The sequence below is a fragment of the Lissotriton vulgaris genome, chromosome 2_1 (assembly GCF_964263255.1).
Source record: "Lissotriton vulgaris chromosome 2_1, aLisVul1.2, whole genome shotgun sequence".
Taxonomy (NCBI): domain Eukaryota; kingdom Metazoa; phylum Chordata; class Amphibia; order Caudata; family Salamandridae; genus Lissotriton; species Lissotriton vulgaris.
The window spans coordinates 1,457,424,998-1,457,444,057 of record NC_141687.1 but is presented as its reverse complement, the minus strand read 5'-3'; the positions used below and the strand labels follow the sequence as shown (position 1 = coordinate 1,457,444,057).

At 44.1% G+C, this 19,060-nt stretch overlaps 1 protein-coding gene across 1 annotated transcript in view; it reads right to left on the bottom strand.

Annotated features, from left to right (window-relative positions):
* Positions 1-19,060, bottom strand: part of LOC147732751 (roundabout homolog 2-like) — a 1,033,034-nt gene that overhangs the window by 120,942 nt on the left and 893,032 nt on the right. The window contains exon 21 of the mRNA XM_086957318.1: positions 3,370-3,645. Coding sequence (XP_086813444.1) covers positions 3,370-3,645 — 276 coding nt within the window. The remainder of the gene's footprint in view (positions 1-3,369; positions 3,646-19,060) is intronic.

Below are 19,060 nucleotides of genomic sequence, written 5' to 3'. Positions count from 1 at the left end.
TACTGTTTAAATTAATAGTACCATGTCTAAGCTCAACTTCAGACTCAACACTTCCTACTATAAAACCCTTAAAAGATCAATTCCAATTAGTAACATATTAACTTCTTAAGAGCCGGCGGCAGCCACACTACCAACTCAGTGCATGTGTCTGCCATTGGCCAACACTGTAGAAGTGTTTAAAGGTCCCTTTAGTGCTCTGCACTCTAGAGATTCCTTTATTTTTTTTACCTTGGGCTACTTCCGGAGCAGCCCAAGTGTTTTTTTACTGTAATGATCAGCTTGCAAGGCACACTGATGTCATTACAGTAAATTGAAAGTAAAATGAGCGATGTGCTAGTTTAACTTTCACTGTATCAGTGCAGAGGGGCACATCTCAGCTCATGAATACTGATTCTCTTGGGAGAGGTATCGTTGGAAAGGCAGAGTCTCTCCTTTCCAATGGTCTCTCTGCCCAGTGGGTACCTGCTTGGGGATTACCACAGGAGAGTGATCCCCATGCAGGGATCCACCCTCTAGACAGCAGGCGAGCGGTCCCTTGGGCAAGGGCTTTTTTTCTCTGCCAGAAAATGTCAAACTTTCTGCTCCCCCTTGGGGCAGATGGGGGTAAGTAGCAAACACCCCACTAGACACCAGAGAAACTTATAAAAAGAAATATAAGATGTGGCTGCCCACTATAGGCATTGCCATGCCCCCACAACTTATAAATGTGGTAACAGTCTTTCTGCCCCCCAGGGGCAGGTGAGGTTCACTACCCCCAATATTTCGTTATGGTCTCAAAAACCGTGTAAATTGTAACTAATTGGTTGTATATGTTACCTTGATCACCACCGAAGATGTGTATATTCTGAATCCTTGTTTTTAATAACTTCTTTTAATTGATTTTTAATAACTTGTGTTTGTTATGATCAAAAGTGAATGTATAGCATACTTTTATGATTTTAAAATAATCGAATAAAGTGTATTTGACTCTGACTCTGACTCTACCCCCAATATACTCCCCCGTGGGGTCAGAGAGTCAACTAGACACCAGGGAAATAAAAAATATATATAGGTGTATGGGCTGCCCACAAAGGGCGTGGCCATGCCTCCACACAGAAAAAAAGAAGAGAGTATTGCTGCACCCCACTGAGGGGTGCAGATGGGGCAGATTAACCCCAATATCCCTCCAGGGGCACAAAGCCCACTAGACAAGAGGGAATCTTTAAAAAAGGGGGTTGTGGCAGCCCACCATGGGCATGGCCATGCCAAAATCCCCCCAAAAAAGGTATACAGTCTTTCTGTCCCTCCCTGGGGGCACTGGGGATGATTACTCCCAATCAACCCCTAGGGGGCAGCAAGCCCACTAGACAGCAGGGATTTCAAAATGGCACCAAAAAAACTAAGAATGAAGCAGCCTACCCTGGTATCAAGCTATACCCCACCCCTGTGGCGCAATAGTATCCTTCTGTCACTCTGAGGGCAGTTGGAGGCTTGTCCCAATCAGGAAGGTTTCCCCAAAACTTCCCCCATGGGGGGGTAGAAAGGCCATATTTGCACCTGAAAGGGGACACAAAGTTTTTTGAAGGAGAAGGAGCTAGGCCCCAATTCGCCCTTGAGGACTATATTTTTTTTAAACAAAAAAATGGGATGGGTTTGGCCCATCCTGGGATCAGGCCCCACCCTCATCCCTAAAGTTTCACAAGTCTTTCTGCTCCCCTGCGGACTAAAACATCGCATCCAAATGCAAGCAATAGGACTTTTTATCAGGAGTTGTTTTTACATTTGGGCGAGGAGTGCCTAAATCCCAATATTGTACCATTTGCAATGGTGAATAGCTGCAATTTTTGAGGCTTGGGTAGGCCACCACCTGGAGAAAACTACCAGACCCAGACATTCGGGAAACTAAAAAAACATTAAAAGGAGTCCAGGGTGGTGTTCCTTGCATGGATCCCACAACGTTTTCTTACCCACAATGCTCTCCATACCTAGGGATTTTGGGACCTAGTTCAGCGGGCACCCAGACAAACCTAGCAAACCTGTAAACATGTTTAAACTCGGCCCCTAAGGGAATCCATGGTGGGGTGACTTGCATGGCTCTCACCAGAAGCCTTTGCAAATCTCTAACTTTGACTAAAACACAGATTTTGCTCACATTTCTATGCAGAAAAGTTTGAGAATTTTTGAAGGATCTGCAAATTTTGCATGGCCAAGAGTTTCCAGTTGTCTCCCGATATTTGTACCCCACTGCTGTGAGCAGGCCAATATACCACCACACAAAAGTCCCTGAAGCTCTATGTGGCGAGATCAGCAATCGAGATAGCTGCTGTATTTGGCACTGAGCTGGGTCATCACCCATGGAACCTTGCTAACCACATACATGTATGAAATCTAGATATCCAGAGGATTCCGCAGTGGTTGCCATGATTGTATCTCACAAGGTTTTCATACCCACACTGCCCTACAAACCTCAAAGTTTGCTTACAATCACACTTTTTTTAACATAATCCACAAAATCCACTTGTGTGGCTGGGCCTAAAGACCGTGACAGGAATTAATTAACCTAAGGTCAATGGGAGTTCCACTGTGGGACTTCCATTCACCCTAGTTTGATGTGGGCCTGTCTCGGTCGTTTGGCCAAGCCACACAAGTGCTAGTGTTTTTATCACAACAAGTGGGGGAACACTGAATGGTAGGAATTTTCTGAATCCCTGTAGAATCCGGAAGATTACATTACATAAATGTAAGGAACATTCGTGATTTTAGGCAAAGTTTGAGGAATGTATGGTATTCTGGACATGAAAACGCCCTACCTTGGACTCCCCACGGTATCTACTTTAAAAAGAATTGTGGGTTTGGTAGGTTTCCATAGGTGGTGACTGAGGCCAGACCCTATTAACATAGTTACCCTCATTGCCGAATCAGGTTCGTTTTTTTTTTACAGGAAATGTTGATACTTCCACATTAAGGTTTGAGGCTTTTCCAGTTGTGTATACTAGGCCCACCCATAAAAAAAAGAGTAGCGTTTAATCAGCACAAGTGGGGGAATGTTGGGCAGTAGGAATTTTGTGGATCGCTGTGTATTTCAGAAGTATACATCACATAAATGCAAGGGCAATTTGTGATTTTTGGTAGCGTTTGAGGTGCCCTGTCCAATATGGGATTGTATTAGTATGGCTGCATCCTTTAAACACGCACAATGAAGCCTAAGAGTGTAGCACAATACCTATTTCCTTTAACATTCTTCATATCATCTGAAATAGCGTAAGGCGGATGCACCACTATTAAGTTAACTGGTTAGACATGGCATCTATTGTAATGCTGGGTTTTTCAGGGCAAAGTATAAGATAAAATGTTTACTGAATCAAGGTGAATTAGTAGAAAGAAGAGTACCATTCTCAGTTCTGCCTCGTTCTGGCTGTGCATCCGGGGCTCTTGAAGGTCCTGGCTGGTCATTCCACTGGTTCACCTCTATTTCTGGTGATTGCAGGATTCTTGCCCCATAAGGGATCACAGGTATGGTTGCGTGCAGTGGGTTGTTTGGGGAGAAAGCCCCATTAAATGTTTGTATATCATCACTAGTACGATCAATTGTACTGTAAATTGGTCCATCTGTTGCTGCCGTAGTAAACTTCTCAGTCTGGGCAATATAATTGGAAATCCCAGCATCTGTGAAGTTTAACAAGAGAAAAACAATCATGCCGGTGTGACATTCAATGGCAACAGCTGCACAACGTTAGCCTGGCATATTAATGTTAACATTATATGCGACGTTTCTTCATAAGATATACATTAGCTAGAAAACACACAATTAAAGACCAAAACAAGAATGAGAACTGTATTATTCCAAATAACAATGTTCTGCTTCATATGCTATCACATTGTACCATTCCTCATGTTAATGATGATTTGATTTAGGTACATGCAAAGAAGAGAAACAACCAGTCATGTTTCCTGATACAATTCTGAAATAGATTCATGTTAACTCTTTATATTGGGCCCTATGGGTAAGAAATAAGTCTAGTGGGCAAAATCAGAAGGACTTATTCTGCTGCAAAAGACGTGTTGTGATTACCCCTTGACTGATTACTACACTTTAATAAGCCCATCACTTGAAATTTGTAGAGCTTTTGTCAGACCTTCCAGGAGGTCTTGTGGCTTTTTGTGCCAGATTTACTACTTCTGACATCTTCATTAGCGTTTTTGAAATACATTGTAAGTTAATTCAATTCAAATAATCTTTATTCAGAAAAAGTTTCCATAAAAGATATACACATGTAAAACACAAATCTATAAATAAAAAGATTAAAATCTATAGTGCATGAATTAAATTTAAAATGATGTGCAAATACAGTTTTGTTACAGTAATCTCATAAAAAGATGGATGTCATTTACTGACTATTAGAACAGAGTACTGTGCAAAAAGGCATGAGGTTATTAGTCTGTCTCATAGTGCAATATTTTGAAATGAGCATAGATTTTCCTTTGCTTAATTGCATGAGAATTGAATGACAATACTATGAAGCACAATTCTAATGTATTTAAATTACATAAAAAATTCAGGCCGTCCTTAAAAAAAAACAAATTTTGTTTTAAAAATACAGGGTTTAAATAGTGGTTCCTTATATCTTGGTAGCATTTACAAAACAGAATAACATGCTCAGTTGATTGCGCAAAAGTTCCATTGCTGTAATTTCTTTGCCAAAACGCCCATTTTTGGAAATGCAACAGCAAAAAGTAAAATACCTAATCACAACCTTGTAAGATAAAACCGTTCCTACATATTATTTACAAGTAACAAATAGTTTAGGATATCGTTACATGGATTGCCTAATATATATTTTTGTATAGTCGATTTACACCTTTACCTAGAATCTCTCCTCTCCTCCATGAAACTCAAGAGGAATTTCTTTAATTCAGTCATTCATAAACTTTATTTGGCCATTACAACCATAAAAGTGGAGTGCTTGCAGTACAATTATCGAACAATATATACATATATGAGAATCATTAAATAGTATACTGTTTAAAACATTAAAAACAATTATAAAAGGATCAAATCTATTAGTATTTGTAAAAAATATACCATATTATAAAAGGGATTCCACTGAACATCAAAATGTGATCAATTTACAAAGATAAAACATTAAAAAGTTGTTACAACTGGAAATAAATACTTAATACAATTATGAAATGCAGAATATCCCGTCTTGGACGCATACCTTCTGATAATCCACATTTTTCCAAGGAATTTAGCAACTCCACATGCTACAGAAGTCCTATATTCTGATTTTGGGATGCTAAGAGCTTCCCAGTTGCAACAATTTCCCAATAATCTACAAACAGGGGCTAGCCACTTATGTCTCGGGAATCTGTACAGAGTGCAAACAAAGAACTTCTGGTCAATTGTTTCAATCATTGTAAAACAGCCCGGGCAGTGCTGTGTTATAGCCAGGGGCTGCCTCCAAGCAGCTAAATAGGAGTTCACAGGAAGGAATCCAAATTTAAATTGGATATAAAGTTTCATATCCTGCTGGATGGTAATAAGCTCCATATACTGTTCGAAAGTGCTTAGTAGTTTTAATTCCATGAATTCTAACCTGAGGCATCCCACAAGTGATTGAGCAACAAAAGATTGTGATACCCAGCTCCAGTATTGGTTTTTAACCACTTCTTTACTTGGCAGTTGGACAACGTCTTTAGTTTGCCATGAACTTCCCAGACCTATCACTGATAGTAGTGACCTGACCTCGTTGAACCACCCAATCTTTTTAAAGTGGTCAAGCTTGGAAACCTCATCAAGTGCAGCAGCATAATGGGAGAGCTCGGGGGTTAGTTTGAGACAGAGCAATAAAAAGTGGGGGCGGAGCCTAGATTTATCCACAATTGAGCGTCTACCCATATCTAGCCGTAGTGTTTGAAGTGGTGTTCTCTGGGGAAGTGAACATAACATTCTTAATAATGTATTATCTGTAATTAACAGGCTTTCAATGTTTTCGAATCCCGGGAGTTCAGCCCCATACAGAGCTGAACTCACAACCTTGTGGTCATAAATCTGAAGAGGGGCAACGATTGGCTTAGTTTTGGAAGTTGCCCCAATGGTCTGCCTATGCTATAGATTCTGCTTTGCAACATGATCTTTCCATGCCATTTTCTCAGATAGGGTTATGCCCAAATAATCCAAAGTGGCCACTCTCTCAAGAGGGATCCCCCCCTAGCAGCATTTTACCTTTGAATGTTCTATGTGGGTTCATTAGCAGAAGTTTGGTTTTCGAGGTATTAACCTCGAGACCTCGGTGATGGCAAAAGGCCTTGAAGCGATCCAAGAGCAGTTGCAGACCACTGGGTGTTTTGTACACTATCAATGTGTTGTCTGCAAATATTAAGGTTGTTACTTTGACACAGGGGCGTCAGCTGGTACTTCAGCCATGTATTGGACTACACCATTGATAAATAATAAAAATAAAGTGGAGGCAAACACACAACCCTGTCTGACCCCTCTGTCCACACTGATCAGATCTGTCAACTGGCCCAGGTCTCCTCAACTGACCCTGGCGTAGTTGTCCTCATGAAGACAGACAACAACACTAGGATCTCAGGGGAAGACCAGCCCCTGCAGGACATACCACAGCTTGCACCCAGGTATAATATCAAAAGGACAATAAACTAAAACAAAAAAACCTAATCGATGGTGCTGATCCTCTTTCTGAACCTGCCTGGAAGGGGGATAGAATATTATTCTCCTCCTGATCTTTTAAAGAAGTGCCTGAGAGAAAACTTTCTGAGCGCCATCGATCAGGCTGATGGGACTATAGTTAGTTGCTTGGGAGCACTCACCCTTCTTGAAAACTGGGATCACCTCAGCCCACTTCCATTAGAGTAGTATGGGAGTCCCTGCAGCAATACTGTTGGCCAAAGTCTTGATGTATTTATCTTTCATTCTTTTTTTGCTGTAACACACCATGTTCATCAGATTATCCATGAAAGAATTTGTATCTATTATTGCTAACCCTTTTGGGTTTTTTTGTTGGCTTATTGGCGACGGAAGCACTATCTCCATGGTGTGGCGCATGTCCATTGGTCGACATCAGGGAGGGCCCCCTTAAATCCTACGGTCCATAGACTAGAGGTTCAAGGAAGACGCGAATGGCTGCACCTTCTACCTCCCATCTGTGATGTCAGCACACAGCGAGGTGCTCTGACGTCGCCATTTTCCCCACCAGAGTCAAGGACAGCCCCAGGTAAGGCAGCATTCAACTCCGGTGGGGAAAACAGGCTGAAAAACACCTCCCCAGCTTTTAGGGAGGCCTTGTTTGAAAGGAGAGGGTCTTCCCTTTCAAATAAGGTCTTTCTGAAAGGGTTTCCTGGCTGTGGATCGAGGCAACGCTGCAATCCACAGCCAGGAAACCCCACTAGACACCAATGAAATCTTGGGGGGTAGGCCCCCCTGGGAATGGACTGCCCTCCTCCCCTAGTGGCTTATATTTAAAAAATAAAGTATTGTTTTTCTCAGGGCAGGTGTGATCTCCCTACAAAATATAATATTAAAATAAAATCAGCAACATTGATAGGACGTTGGCCCTCCTGCTCATTGGCCGACGCTCTGTGGGGGTTACATATTTTTTTTTATAGATGACTAGACACAAAATTTGTTTTTTTTCTGCTAAATTTGAGGTTTGCAGGGAATTCTGGGTAGGAAACCGTTGGAGGCCCCAAGCACGCCACACCTCCCTGGGCTCCCTTGGTTTCTAGTTTTTAGAAATGTGCAGGTTTGGCCACCGAGCCCAAGACCAAAAACGCAGGTGTCCCCCTTGCAAAATCAGATCGTTTTGGGCCCTTGCTTGTCGCGGGTACTTGGTCCACCCACACAAGTGAGGTACCATTTTAATTGAGAGACTTGGGGGGATGCTGGGTGCATGGAAGTTTGTGGCTCTCCACAGTTTCCAGCACTTTCCATCAGAGAAATGTGAGGAAAATGTGTTTGTATACAAAGTTTGAGGTTTGCAAGGGATCCTGGGTAACAGAACCTGGTGGGAGCCACATAAGTCACCCCATCCTAGATTCCCCTGGGTGACTAGTTTAAAAAAATGTACATGTTTGCTAGGTTGCCCTAGGTACCAACTGAGGCAGGTTCCATAAACCACAGCTAAGTACATTGCATAAAAAGGGTCAGTTTTCACTTGAAAAATGTGATGTGCACACGTTGCGTTTTGGGACGTTTTCTGTCACGGGCTCTAGACCAACCCACACAAGTGAGGTACCATTCATATCAGGAGACTTTGGGATATGCTGGGTGGGTGAAAGTTTGTGGCTCCCCGCAGTTTCTACAGCTTTTCATCACAGAGATGTCAGGAAAATGTGTTTTTTTCAAAGGTTTGCAAGGAATTCTGGGTAACAGCAGCTGGTGGGAGCCACAGAAACAACCCCATCCTTGATTTTCCTGGGTGTCTAGTTTTTAAAAATGTAAAGGTTTGCAAGCTTTCCCTAGGTGGCGGCTAAGCTACAGTCCGAAATGGGCAGCTAGGCACATTGTAAAAAAAATTGTCAGTTTTCACTAGAAAAATGCGATGTGTCCACATTGCGTTTTGGGACGTTTCCTGTTGTGGCCACTAGACCTACCCACACAAGTGAGGTACCATTTTTATTGGGAGGCTTGGGGGAATGCTGGATTGAAGGAAATTTCGGGCTCCTCTCAGATACTAGATATTTCCCTCATAGAAATGTGTTTTTTATACAAATGTTGAGGTTTACGTGGGATTCTGGGTAACAGACCCCTGTGAGAGCCACACAAGTCACCACATCCTGAATTTTCCTGGATGTCTAGTTTTCAAAAATGTTTAGGTTTGCTAGGTTTACCTATGTGCCGGCTGAGCTAGGGTCCAAAATCCACACCTAGGCACATTGCGAAAGAAAGGGTCAGTTTTCACTGGAAAAAATGTGATGTGTCCACGTTGTGTTTTGGCCTGTGTCCTGTTGGGCCACTAGGCTTACCTAAACAAGTGAGATACCATTTTTATTTGGGGACCTAGGGAAATACTGAATAGTAGAACAAGTGTCATTACCTATTGACTTTCTATGCAGTTCTGCCTTCCAAATGTAGGACATTGCATAAAAAACAAGTCATTTTCAAAAATAGCCTCTAATTCACATGCAAGTACAGTTCCCACATATTCGTAGTTGTGCAAATAACCACTGCTTCTAAACTCCATATGTTGTTCCCATTTCAGAAACACATCGTTTTCCTTGATACCTATTTTTCACTCTTTATATTTTAGAAAGTGAATTGCTGTATGCCCAGGTACACAATAAAAAAACCTTGCAAGGTGCAGCTCTGTTATAACCTGCAAGTCCCATATACCCCCGCAACCAGAAGCATCCGTAACCGTGTACTGCTTTTAAACATCTGCCATACTTAGAAGTTGTTACAGGTGAAAATGTTCAATTTTTTTAATTTCAATTGTTACTTTCTATAGAAAAACCTTGAAAAATCTACACAAATGACACTTTGCTAAATTCCAAATATTGTATACTTCTTAGAAATGTATACATTTCCAGAATCAATTATTGGTTTCACATCAATTTCTACCACTAACTGAAGGAGGTTAAAAGTGCAAAAAAATAGGCTATATCCCACTAAAATGCCAAAACTGTGAAGAATACTTTAGTTTTCTGACAAAAGTCTGCCTCTTTCCAAAAGTTGGGAAGATGGTGATTTTAGTACTGCAAACCCTGTGTCGATTCCAGTTGCAGGGGAAAAACAGATGCTTTCTTCTCCAGCTCTCTTTTCCAATTTTTGCTCCAAAAACAAAGGGGCATATTCTCAAGGCCATATCGCTGTGTGAGCGGCACTTTTATGCAGCTGAAGCGGCAATATTTGCATCGCCTTATTATCAAGCTGTAGCGGCAATATTTTTATCGCCTTATTATCAAGCTGTTGCTAACAGCTGTTAGCGACAGTTTTTAGGCAAAGGCGTCCATTTTAAAGATTGCTACTTTTGTTAGCGATAATTATATGCAGGAGAGGCGTACCCATGCAAAAACGCACACAAACACCACTACTCCATATTCACAAGGGGATCCTTGAACTTCTGAAGACCAAGAAAACTGGCTTTAACTGGAGTTAGAGCCAGTAACGTAAGACCAGAAAGTAGCTGGTCTTAAAAATGGAGATAACACTTGGGGCCACATCTCAGCAGGTTTTGGTGCAGGACAGTACTGGAAGCAATTTTGCAGTGCTGCCCTGCGACAAAACTACAGTGCAGGAATGCGCATCATCAATAAGATAGTAGCATTCCTGGTCCCCAGCAATGAAAAGTGTTGCAGCGCTGTGACAAGACAGCGTTGCAACACTTCTCACTATGCCCTTCTTGCGACAGCATGGCTGCACTGTCTTCACTGGACAGTGCTCCATGACGCAACTAATGACAGATACATCAGGAATCCTGACATATCTGTCTGCACTTAACTCGCGCATTGCTGCAGTCGTGTCACAACCATGGCGCAACTCCAGCAATGCATGGGGTCAGCCTATCCATGTGGCACTGCATCACCCTCACGCCTGATATCAGGCAGGCAGAAGGTACTGACATCAAACGACATTACTCCCTCCCAAGACCTCTGCGACTCGTTATCCTCCTTCTTCTACAACAAAATTGCCGACATACATAACAGCTTCGAAAACAGTTCCAACGAACAATCCTCTCCACCCCCCTCAGAACGTAAACCGCCCTCTAACTACCTCAGTGCCTGGAACCCAATCACCACTGAAGACACCATCCGCCTCATGAATTCCATCCACTCTGGCTCGCCAACCGACCCATGTCCCCACCACATCTTCAACAAAGCTGACTCCATCATCGCACCCCATCTCCGTGATGTCATCAACTGCTCCATCAACTCTGCTACCTTCCCAGAAAGTTGGAAACATGCCGAAGTCAGCGCCCTCCTGAAGAAACCCACAGCAGACCCCTCTGAACTTAAAAACTACCGCCCCATATCCCTCCTCCCATTCCCGGCCAAAGTCGTTGAGAAAGCCGTCAATAGCCAACTCGCCGCCTTCCTCGAATCCAACAACTCCCTCGATCCCTCACAGTCCGGCTTTCGAGCCAAACACAGCACCGAAACCGCCCTCATCGCAGCAACAGACGACATCCGAACACTACTGGACAACGGGGAAACAGTGGCCCTCATTCTACTCGACCTCTCCGCCGCCTTCGACACTGTCTGTCACAGAATCCTCATACAACGCCTCAGCAACATCGGAATAAAAGGAAAAGCCTTGGACTGGATCATCTCGTTCCTAACTGGGAGAACTCAGAAAGTCCAACTTCCCCCATTCAAATCAGAGGCCACCGAAGTCATCTGCGGTGTACCACAAGGATCATCACTCAATCCCACCCTCTTCAACGTTTACATGAGTCCACTCGCTTCCATCGCGCGTCAACACAACCTTAACATCATCTCCTACGCTGACGACACCCAGCTGATCCTCTCCTTCACCAAAGACCCCAACACCGCCGAAACCAATCTCCACGAAGACATGAAAGAAGTAGCCATATGGATGAAAAACAGCCGCCTTAAACTTAACTCAGACAAAACGGAAGTGCTCATCCTGGGATCTTTCCCCTCTGCCTGGGACGACTCATGGTGGCCTTCGGATCTGCGCTCAGCACCCATACCCACAGATCACGCACGTAACCTAGGCTTCATTCTAGACTCCTCCCTCTCGATGTCCATACAAGTAAACGCCGTCTCATCCTCCTGCTTCAACGTACTTTGTATGCTCAAAATAAACTTCCATTGGATCCCCACCGAGACAAGAAAGACTGTCACCCTCGCACTGATCACGAGCCGACTAGACTACGGAAACACCCTCTACGCCGGAATTACAGCCAAATTACAGAAAAAACTCCAACGCATCCAAAACGCATCGGCGAGACTCATTTTGGACCTCCCTCGCCAAGATCACATTACCGACCACCTGAAAGACCTCCACTGGCTTCCCGTCAACAAGAGAATAACATTCCGTCTCCTCACCCACGCACACAAGGCCCTCTACAAACTAGGATCCGAATGCCTCAACACTCGAATATCCTTCTACACACCCACCCGCCAACTAAGATCCTCCAATCAAGGCCTCGCCACAGTTCCGCGTATCCTAAGATCCACCAAGGGTGGTAGATCCTTCTCCTACTTGGCAGCCAAGACCTGGAACTCACTCCCCACTCACCTCCGCCTTACACAGAACCACATCTCCTTCAGAAAAGAACTTAAAACCTTGCTATTCGATAAATAATGAACCCCCTCCCCAAGCGCCTTGAGACCCTCTGGGTGAGTAGTGCGCTATATAAATTCTTGAACTTGAACTAGTGGTGGTTGTGCACTGCAGTGTGATAGTTTGAAAGCAATTGTGAAGTGTTGGTGCGGGGGAAGTTAACAAGACGTTCTTCGGTGGCCTTGATCTAACTGCAAGGGGATGTGATGATGGCAGTGGAATCCGGAGGCCAAGGTGAAGACGTGATGTTACAAATGATGGTCGGTGCAGAAGAGTGCACTGTTGTGTCTGTAGTTGAAGTTCCTGCTGGCGGAGGTAAAGTGCTCGACCATGTGTCCTGCTATGTGGCTTGTTGAGGTAACCTGCTGCTTGCGTCTGACGTAGGGGACCTTCCCCACGAGGGGGTGGTGTCCTAGTCAAAGGGGTGGTACAGGTGGAACTTAAGTTCACCGAGTAGGATGTCGTTGGTGAATAGGAGACCCTGGGGTGCAATGAGGTCTACAATTGTATTAGAGAATGGGGGGCCATGGTCCAAGGGGCCTGCACATGAGGGTGCCGCTGAGGATGTGCTTGGACTTGGTCCGGATCTGGGAGTGTCGGTGGTCCATGGCACCCTTGGTTCATTAGAGTGTGTGGGCAGTCAGACTGTGCTGCTGTAGGTGATGACAATGCCTCCTCCTTGATGGTCGGGGTGCTCCTTGCAGGTGGTAATGCAGCCGTCAGTGAAGGCTATGGCGATGTCCGGTCCAGAGCAGAGGTTGGTCCTGGCAGGTGAGGGGGCATCCAGGGTTGATGGCAAGGAGGGTGCTGGCGTTGTAGCGGTGGAGTGTCCAAGAGGAAGGCTCCTTGGTGCTGAGAGCGGTCCAGGGGCAGACGGACGCAAACGGCGTAGCCTATGGGTTGCCTTTGGCACAAGAGACGACCAGTACAACACAGGCTGTACATCGTTAACAACACAACTCCGACAAAGCAGGTTTACATCGCATTTGATAACAACACATTGTGAGGTCAGTAATGGGGTAATTTAATGTTTTTCGGCGGGTAATGGGTTTCAGGGTAAAATATAAAAATTGGGGTGTGTTTTGGGGTAAAACATGAACATTGGGAAGTGTTATGGGGTAAAATAAGGAAGGAATTTGGGGTGTGCATTTGAGTCAAATATGATTTTTGGATGTGTTATGGGGGCTCAGAAAGGATTTCCAGAGTTCACGGTTTAGTTTGGGGTGCAAAGGTACGTTTTGGGTTGCACTCACTGATGTGGTAATAGTGATATTGATGTCTCCGCTATGCAACACCTACTCTACTGTCGCAATGTGCTTAGTATTAGTATGCATGGGAATGGAATGTGATGTTATGGGATGCGTCGCAACCTTGTATATGCCTTTGGCACACAGGTGGTGCGCTCGCTGTGCATGGGTACACAGAGGCTGCCATTGAGATGTGCTGGGGGGGCTGGACAGTTGTGACGTAGCAAACGCTGGAAAGAACACTGAATGGGGTGTGGACACGGAGATGTGTGTGAGAGCGGGTGCTGTGAAAATTTAATTAGGGAAGATTTACCACAAAGCTGGGTCACGTTTCTTCGTTGCTCCTGCTCTCCTGCATCTGCTTCCAGGAACAGGAAATAGGCAGCCAGGCTCCCTCCCCTGAGACAATCACAACGCTGTAATGCGGCAGTAGAATTGTTAACTGTCAACGGGACAAGGCATGCAGCCAGGGGCTGGAGGTGTGGGCATGTTCTACATGCAGGCTGCAATGTAGCCTGCATTACCAATAGGGAAGTGTGTATGACTGCTTTGGGCGGCCTGAGTGGGCCGACCAAACAACCATTGCGCACTTGTGTGGGCATGCCAATCCGCCCATGCCTTGCTCAATGCTTGGAGCAGTGCTACCCACCCTCCCACCCGCAAGGGAAGCATAGCACGGTTACATCAGTAAGTTAGCATCATGTGATGATTGTTCCTCCTCTGCACTGCTTGAAAGCAGTGGGGCGATGCTCTTCTGCCATAGCGGATGAGCCGACACTGGGGGTGCGTTATCAACCTGTGCCAGGCCTGGGGAAACTCGACCGCCAGGTGTCCTGTGCTACGAGTCCCACCTTTTCCTTACCTGGACATTGACACTGTGACACAATCCACTGCACTCTCTCTAAATCTGTGACTCAGCCAGCAGGGATTTCAGAAGCCTGGGTACAGCAGTCACCGCCAAGTCCGCTGGTAACCCTCCTGATGTAGTAGACCGCCCTAAGGCGTGAAGTTGCAGCGGTCCTGCCACACAAGTTCTGCGCAGCTTAGAGGCCTCACCCCCCACAGTGTCTAGCCAGCCCAACATCATCTGGCCTGTGATGCAGAGAGGCGGCACCCACCATTGGTAATCCCCCTCTGTGCACCTCGGTGTAGTGGTGGATCGTAGTATGTGATGCAGACTTCCCTACCCTTAAGCGCAGGAGCGCCTCTACTATTGACAGCCCTAAGGTGTGCAAGGCCGTCTTCTCACACAGGTCAGCAACGTGTCTCCATGCGACCTGCCAGACTTCACCACCAGGTACGGGTGATCGTCGCTGCTCAATGTCAACCGCCACGGCTCATCAACCACACAGCTCCTCTGCATCCCATCCCATTCCAGGCTCCAGACGCAGGTCCAGCAAGGCATCCAGGCTCCAGACACAGGTCCAACGAAGCATCCAGGCTCCAGACGCAGGTCCAGCAAGGCATTCAGGCTCCAGACGCAGGTCTATCAAGGCATCCAGGCTCTCATCCTGGATGCTGGCTGGCTTGCAGAGGGCTGTTGATGTGTGCTGCACTTGCCCCAGGCTGCTCCTTTCTGCATTTATTTTGTTTTTTATACCTATTTTCAATTGGATGTTGCCTGATAGGCAACTTTTTGCATTAGAGAAAAAAAACTCACATTCGGCTGGCAAACGTGAGTTTTTTGGTACTAATGAGCCTATCAGTAGTTTTTGCTGGCTATCACCGGATTTCCTATCACCTTCTCGGTGAAGTTAGCAGCAGTTTTCACCGCCGTTCCCTGAAACTATCGCCTGTTAGCGGCATGTTGTGAATATGCCGTGAACACAGCGATAATTTCCCACGGTACACAGTGATAAAAAAAGTGCTCTAAATGCAGTTAGCGTTAGTTTTCGCCATATGTTAAGAATATCCCCCAAAGTTTTGCTGTATTTTGGCTATGTTCTCGGTCCTCTTCACAACGATCCACAAACCCTGGGTACCTTTAGAATACACTGGATGTTGGAAAATAAGGATACTTGAATCGATAAACTTTAACACGCACTTGGCTGCCATTAACATTTTCGCAACCACACACTTTCACTTTAAGAATCTAGTTATTTTCGGCTATGTTGATACGTCACAACGCTAACTACACGTTGGATTTAAACCAGGACTGTAAAACTTCGGCACGCAGTCACCAATGAATACGGATTTCTTTTCAAAGACATTCTACAGGACTAACGGGTGAGGAGCGAAGGACAGACTTCATAGTCACTGTAATTTTTAACACTGGTTGTGGATTATCTTTTTTTTTGTAGTTCTTGTTTCTTTCATATTGAACAGAGGACACATTTTGTAGGTATGTTTATTTTTGGTGCTGGGTGCAGCTTAGCCTTGGCTTCCTTCTTTTTACTCGATACTTCACAATATTTAACGCGTCTGTATGCACAAACTATTTTAAATACAGTCTGGCATGTGATAGTATGATGGATTAACACTACATGACAAAAACTATGGCGCATGTCATCATACGGCAGTCACGATTTGGTTATTGTAATTGCTAGCACAGGCACATTTGTAGAACCGTTTTTTCAGTTTAAGGTGCCGAGTTCAACTTCAATGGATAGGTTTTGTTTGGTGAACGTAAAGATGGTGCATAAAACCACATGAGTATTTTGTCAGGATTGAGATTGCTCTTTGTTTATGTCATTTCCAGAGACCCCTGATGAAGGGTCAGCTTCGGCCAGAAATGCATTGGGCTTGATTAAGGTGTTTGGATTTCATTTAATAAATGAAGAATGATATAATGTAAAGAAAAGCATAATCAATTCTGGATATATCAGAAGAAAACTGCACTAAAGTGTCATTTGTGATTAGAGGGTCAGATAACATTATTGAGGAGAAACTAACCAGTTTCAGATATAAGGTGTACCTATCCACCAGGGATTGGTTTTCCAAATCTGATACTTGTGAAATAATACTGTTTTTTAGTACTGACAGACACAGTGCCAACGATGGAGTAGCACAAACCTTAACATAGGAGAAAGATAAGAGAAAAATTGAAGAAAAGAGTGCACAGCGATAATACATTTGCCAGAAAATAAGGATGCAAATTTGGCATGGGTAGGTTATGTGGAAAAAAGATATGAAGCCCTAAACACAAACTATTCAAATAGGCAAAAAAAAGCTCAGCAGTGGGTGGGGGGCAGGCGGGCAGCAGTTAAGGGGCTGAAAGGCTCTTCAAATGACCGGACCAGGAAATGTTGTCTTTACCGCCAAGGGCTTGGCAATCGTTAATCATTTCTTAAGTGAACTTGAGTCCAGAATAAGTCCAAAGACTATACCAAAATAAAAGTGTGTTAATGTAAATGGTCGCTAACATGTGAGCAACTATTAATTTACTATGAATGATGTTAGAGGGTGTAGATTTTGGTGCTGTCAAGCAAAAAATTATTCTCAACTGTTTGTAAACCTTTGCTGTTTGAAAGCTCCCACAGCCCTGCCCCATACGTTACACTATTAATAAATTTACTTTTGTACAAGAGTAGCATCTCTTAAGGGTTTATTTCCAATTTTAGATGCAAACCTGAATATTGCTTTTTATGTTCTAATACATTTCAGTACTTTATTGTTTAGATGGGGGCTCCAAGAGCCAGATTTAGAAAACTGGACACCCAAATAGGAAAAGTTATCTGCTTCTCTCAATGCCCGTCCCTTGACAAAATGAGTTTTCCTCTTCATTTTACCTGTCTCGCAGGCCGTGACAAAGGTTTTAGTCAAGCTTGATCTCATATCTTTGTTCTCCATAAATGTGGCAAATCCATCAATTAAACACTGTAGGCCGTTAGCGATGTGTGATAGTAAGACTGTGTCATCAGTGTATAAGAGGATTGGAGTTGGTCATCAACAGCTGTTGTAAGTAACCACCTGCCCCATTCACATATAACGAAAATAACAGTGGTGCAAGAACACACCCTTGCTGTATGTCCCTCACAACTCTAAAGACTGAGGTACATTCTCCATTTGCACCATAACGAACAAGGGCAGCCAGATGGCCATAAAGCTGCGATAGAAAGGTAATATCATGAGGGGTACCCAGCTGTACCAAAGTTCCCATCAACTTAGCATGATTGACTAGGTAGAACGTGTTGCTTAAGTCAGTGAAACACAAGGATTCACAAGCGGCCTTTCTTAACTTTTGTATATTTGCTTACAAGCACATGTAAATTGATACATTCCTCCAAATTGAAGACTTTGTTCGTAAAGCCAAGCTGTGAGTCAGTGAGCAGATAGATTTCCACTACCCAGGTCTCTAATCTTTCCAATTATATCCTTCCCAACAGTTTGACTGATGTATCAAGGAGGGAAATTGGTCTAAAGCACTGCTCATCTCCCCTGTTTCCTCTTTTAAAAATTGGGTCTATGATACTTTCAGCCCATGTTGCTGGTATGCACCTTTTGGAAACACCTGTCCAAACCTGAGTTATGATAGGTTCCCAAAGTGCTATTTGTGACTTATATGCGTCTACAGGGAGTCCATCAGAACATGGGGTCTTTCTATTTGTGCATCTTCCTAGGGCGAGATTCACTTCTTCCAGTAAAACTCTACCAAAATGGGTAACCAGTCTGCTTGCTGGACATGGGACTCAACCATGGGGGTGGTTATTTCCCTTTGAAATGGCTGGTGTACTGTTCTCCAGAATAGAGTACTATCTTTACATTCCATGCCTGCTATCGATCTTCCAATGCTCTTTCACGCAAATGGCCCTTTTTTTCTCTAGTGTTCCTTCATATATTATTCGCAATATTGCACTTCTCTTTTCCTTGGCGATGCCCCCAGCGCCCTTCTTAGGTCCTGGTTGGCATGTGAACATTCGTGGTCAAACCAGTCCTGTTTATATGAATTATTGTTTTTGATTCTAATTGTTAAACTTGCTGCTATTAAAGATCTAAGTTTACAAAATGTCATTAGTATTTTACGGGGACATGAGTCCCATTCAGTGCAGGTGAGATATTCTTCTTTATTATCTTTAATAATTTTTCCCAACAGGACAATGTAAGTCATTTACTGCCTATGCAGAGATCTGAACTGACCATGCTGTGGAGGACCAATGTTCCCTGCAAGATAATCAGAGTCTGGTGCTCCCTAAATATATTTGAAGTTATATTGCCTGTTCGTTTATATTAAAGCTGCATTTATCATTTGGTAACAGCCACCTTAGCCATCAACAGTAGCATGTTGGATGAGTCTTGGCTCGCTCCGTTTTTGTCAACCAAAAGTCCCTTCAGTTAAGAGCCAGAAACTGAAAAGGAGCTACACTTGCCAGGCTGCTAGTGTGCCAATACCAGTCAATCTGGGGTAGGGAGTTATTTACAGAAAAAAGGAGAAGTTCCTTACCTGTAACTCCAGTTCTGTAGTAGGGGTATCTCTGTTATAGTCATAATCTAGTGAATAGTCCCGCCCATGTGCGTGGACCCGGAGCAATCAAAAATAATCTCTTAAGCTGTTTTCATTGCAGTCCTGCATAGACACTTAAGAGAAAATTAAAGACAATAATGCAGCCTATACCTACCATGCTAC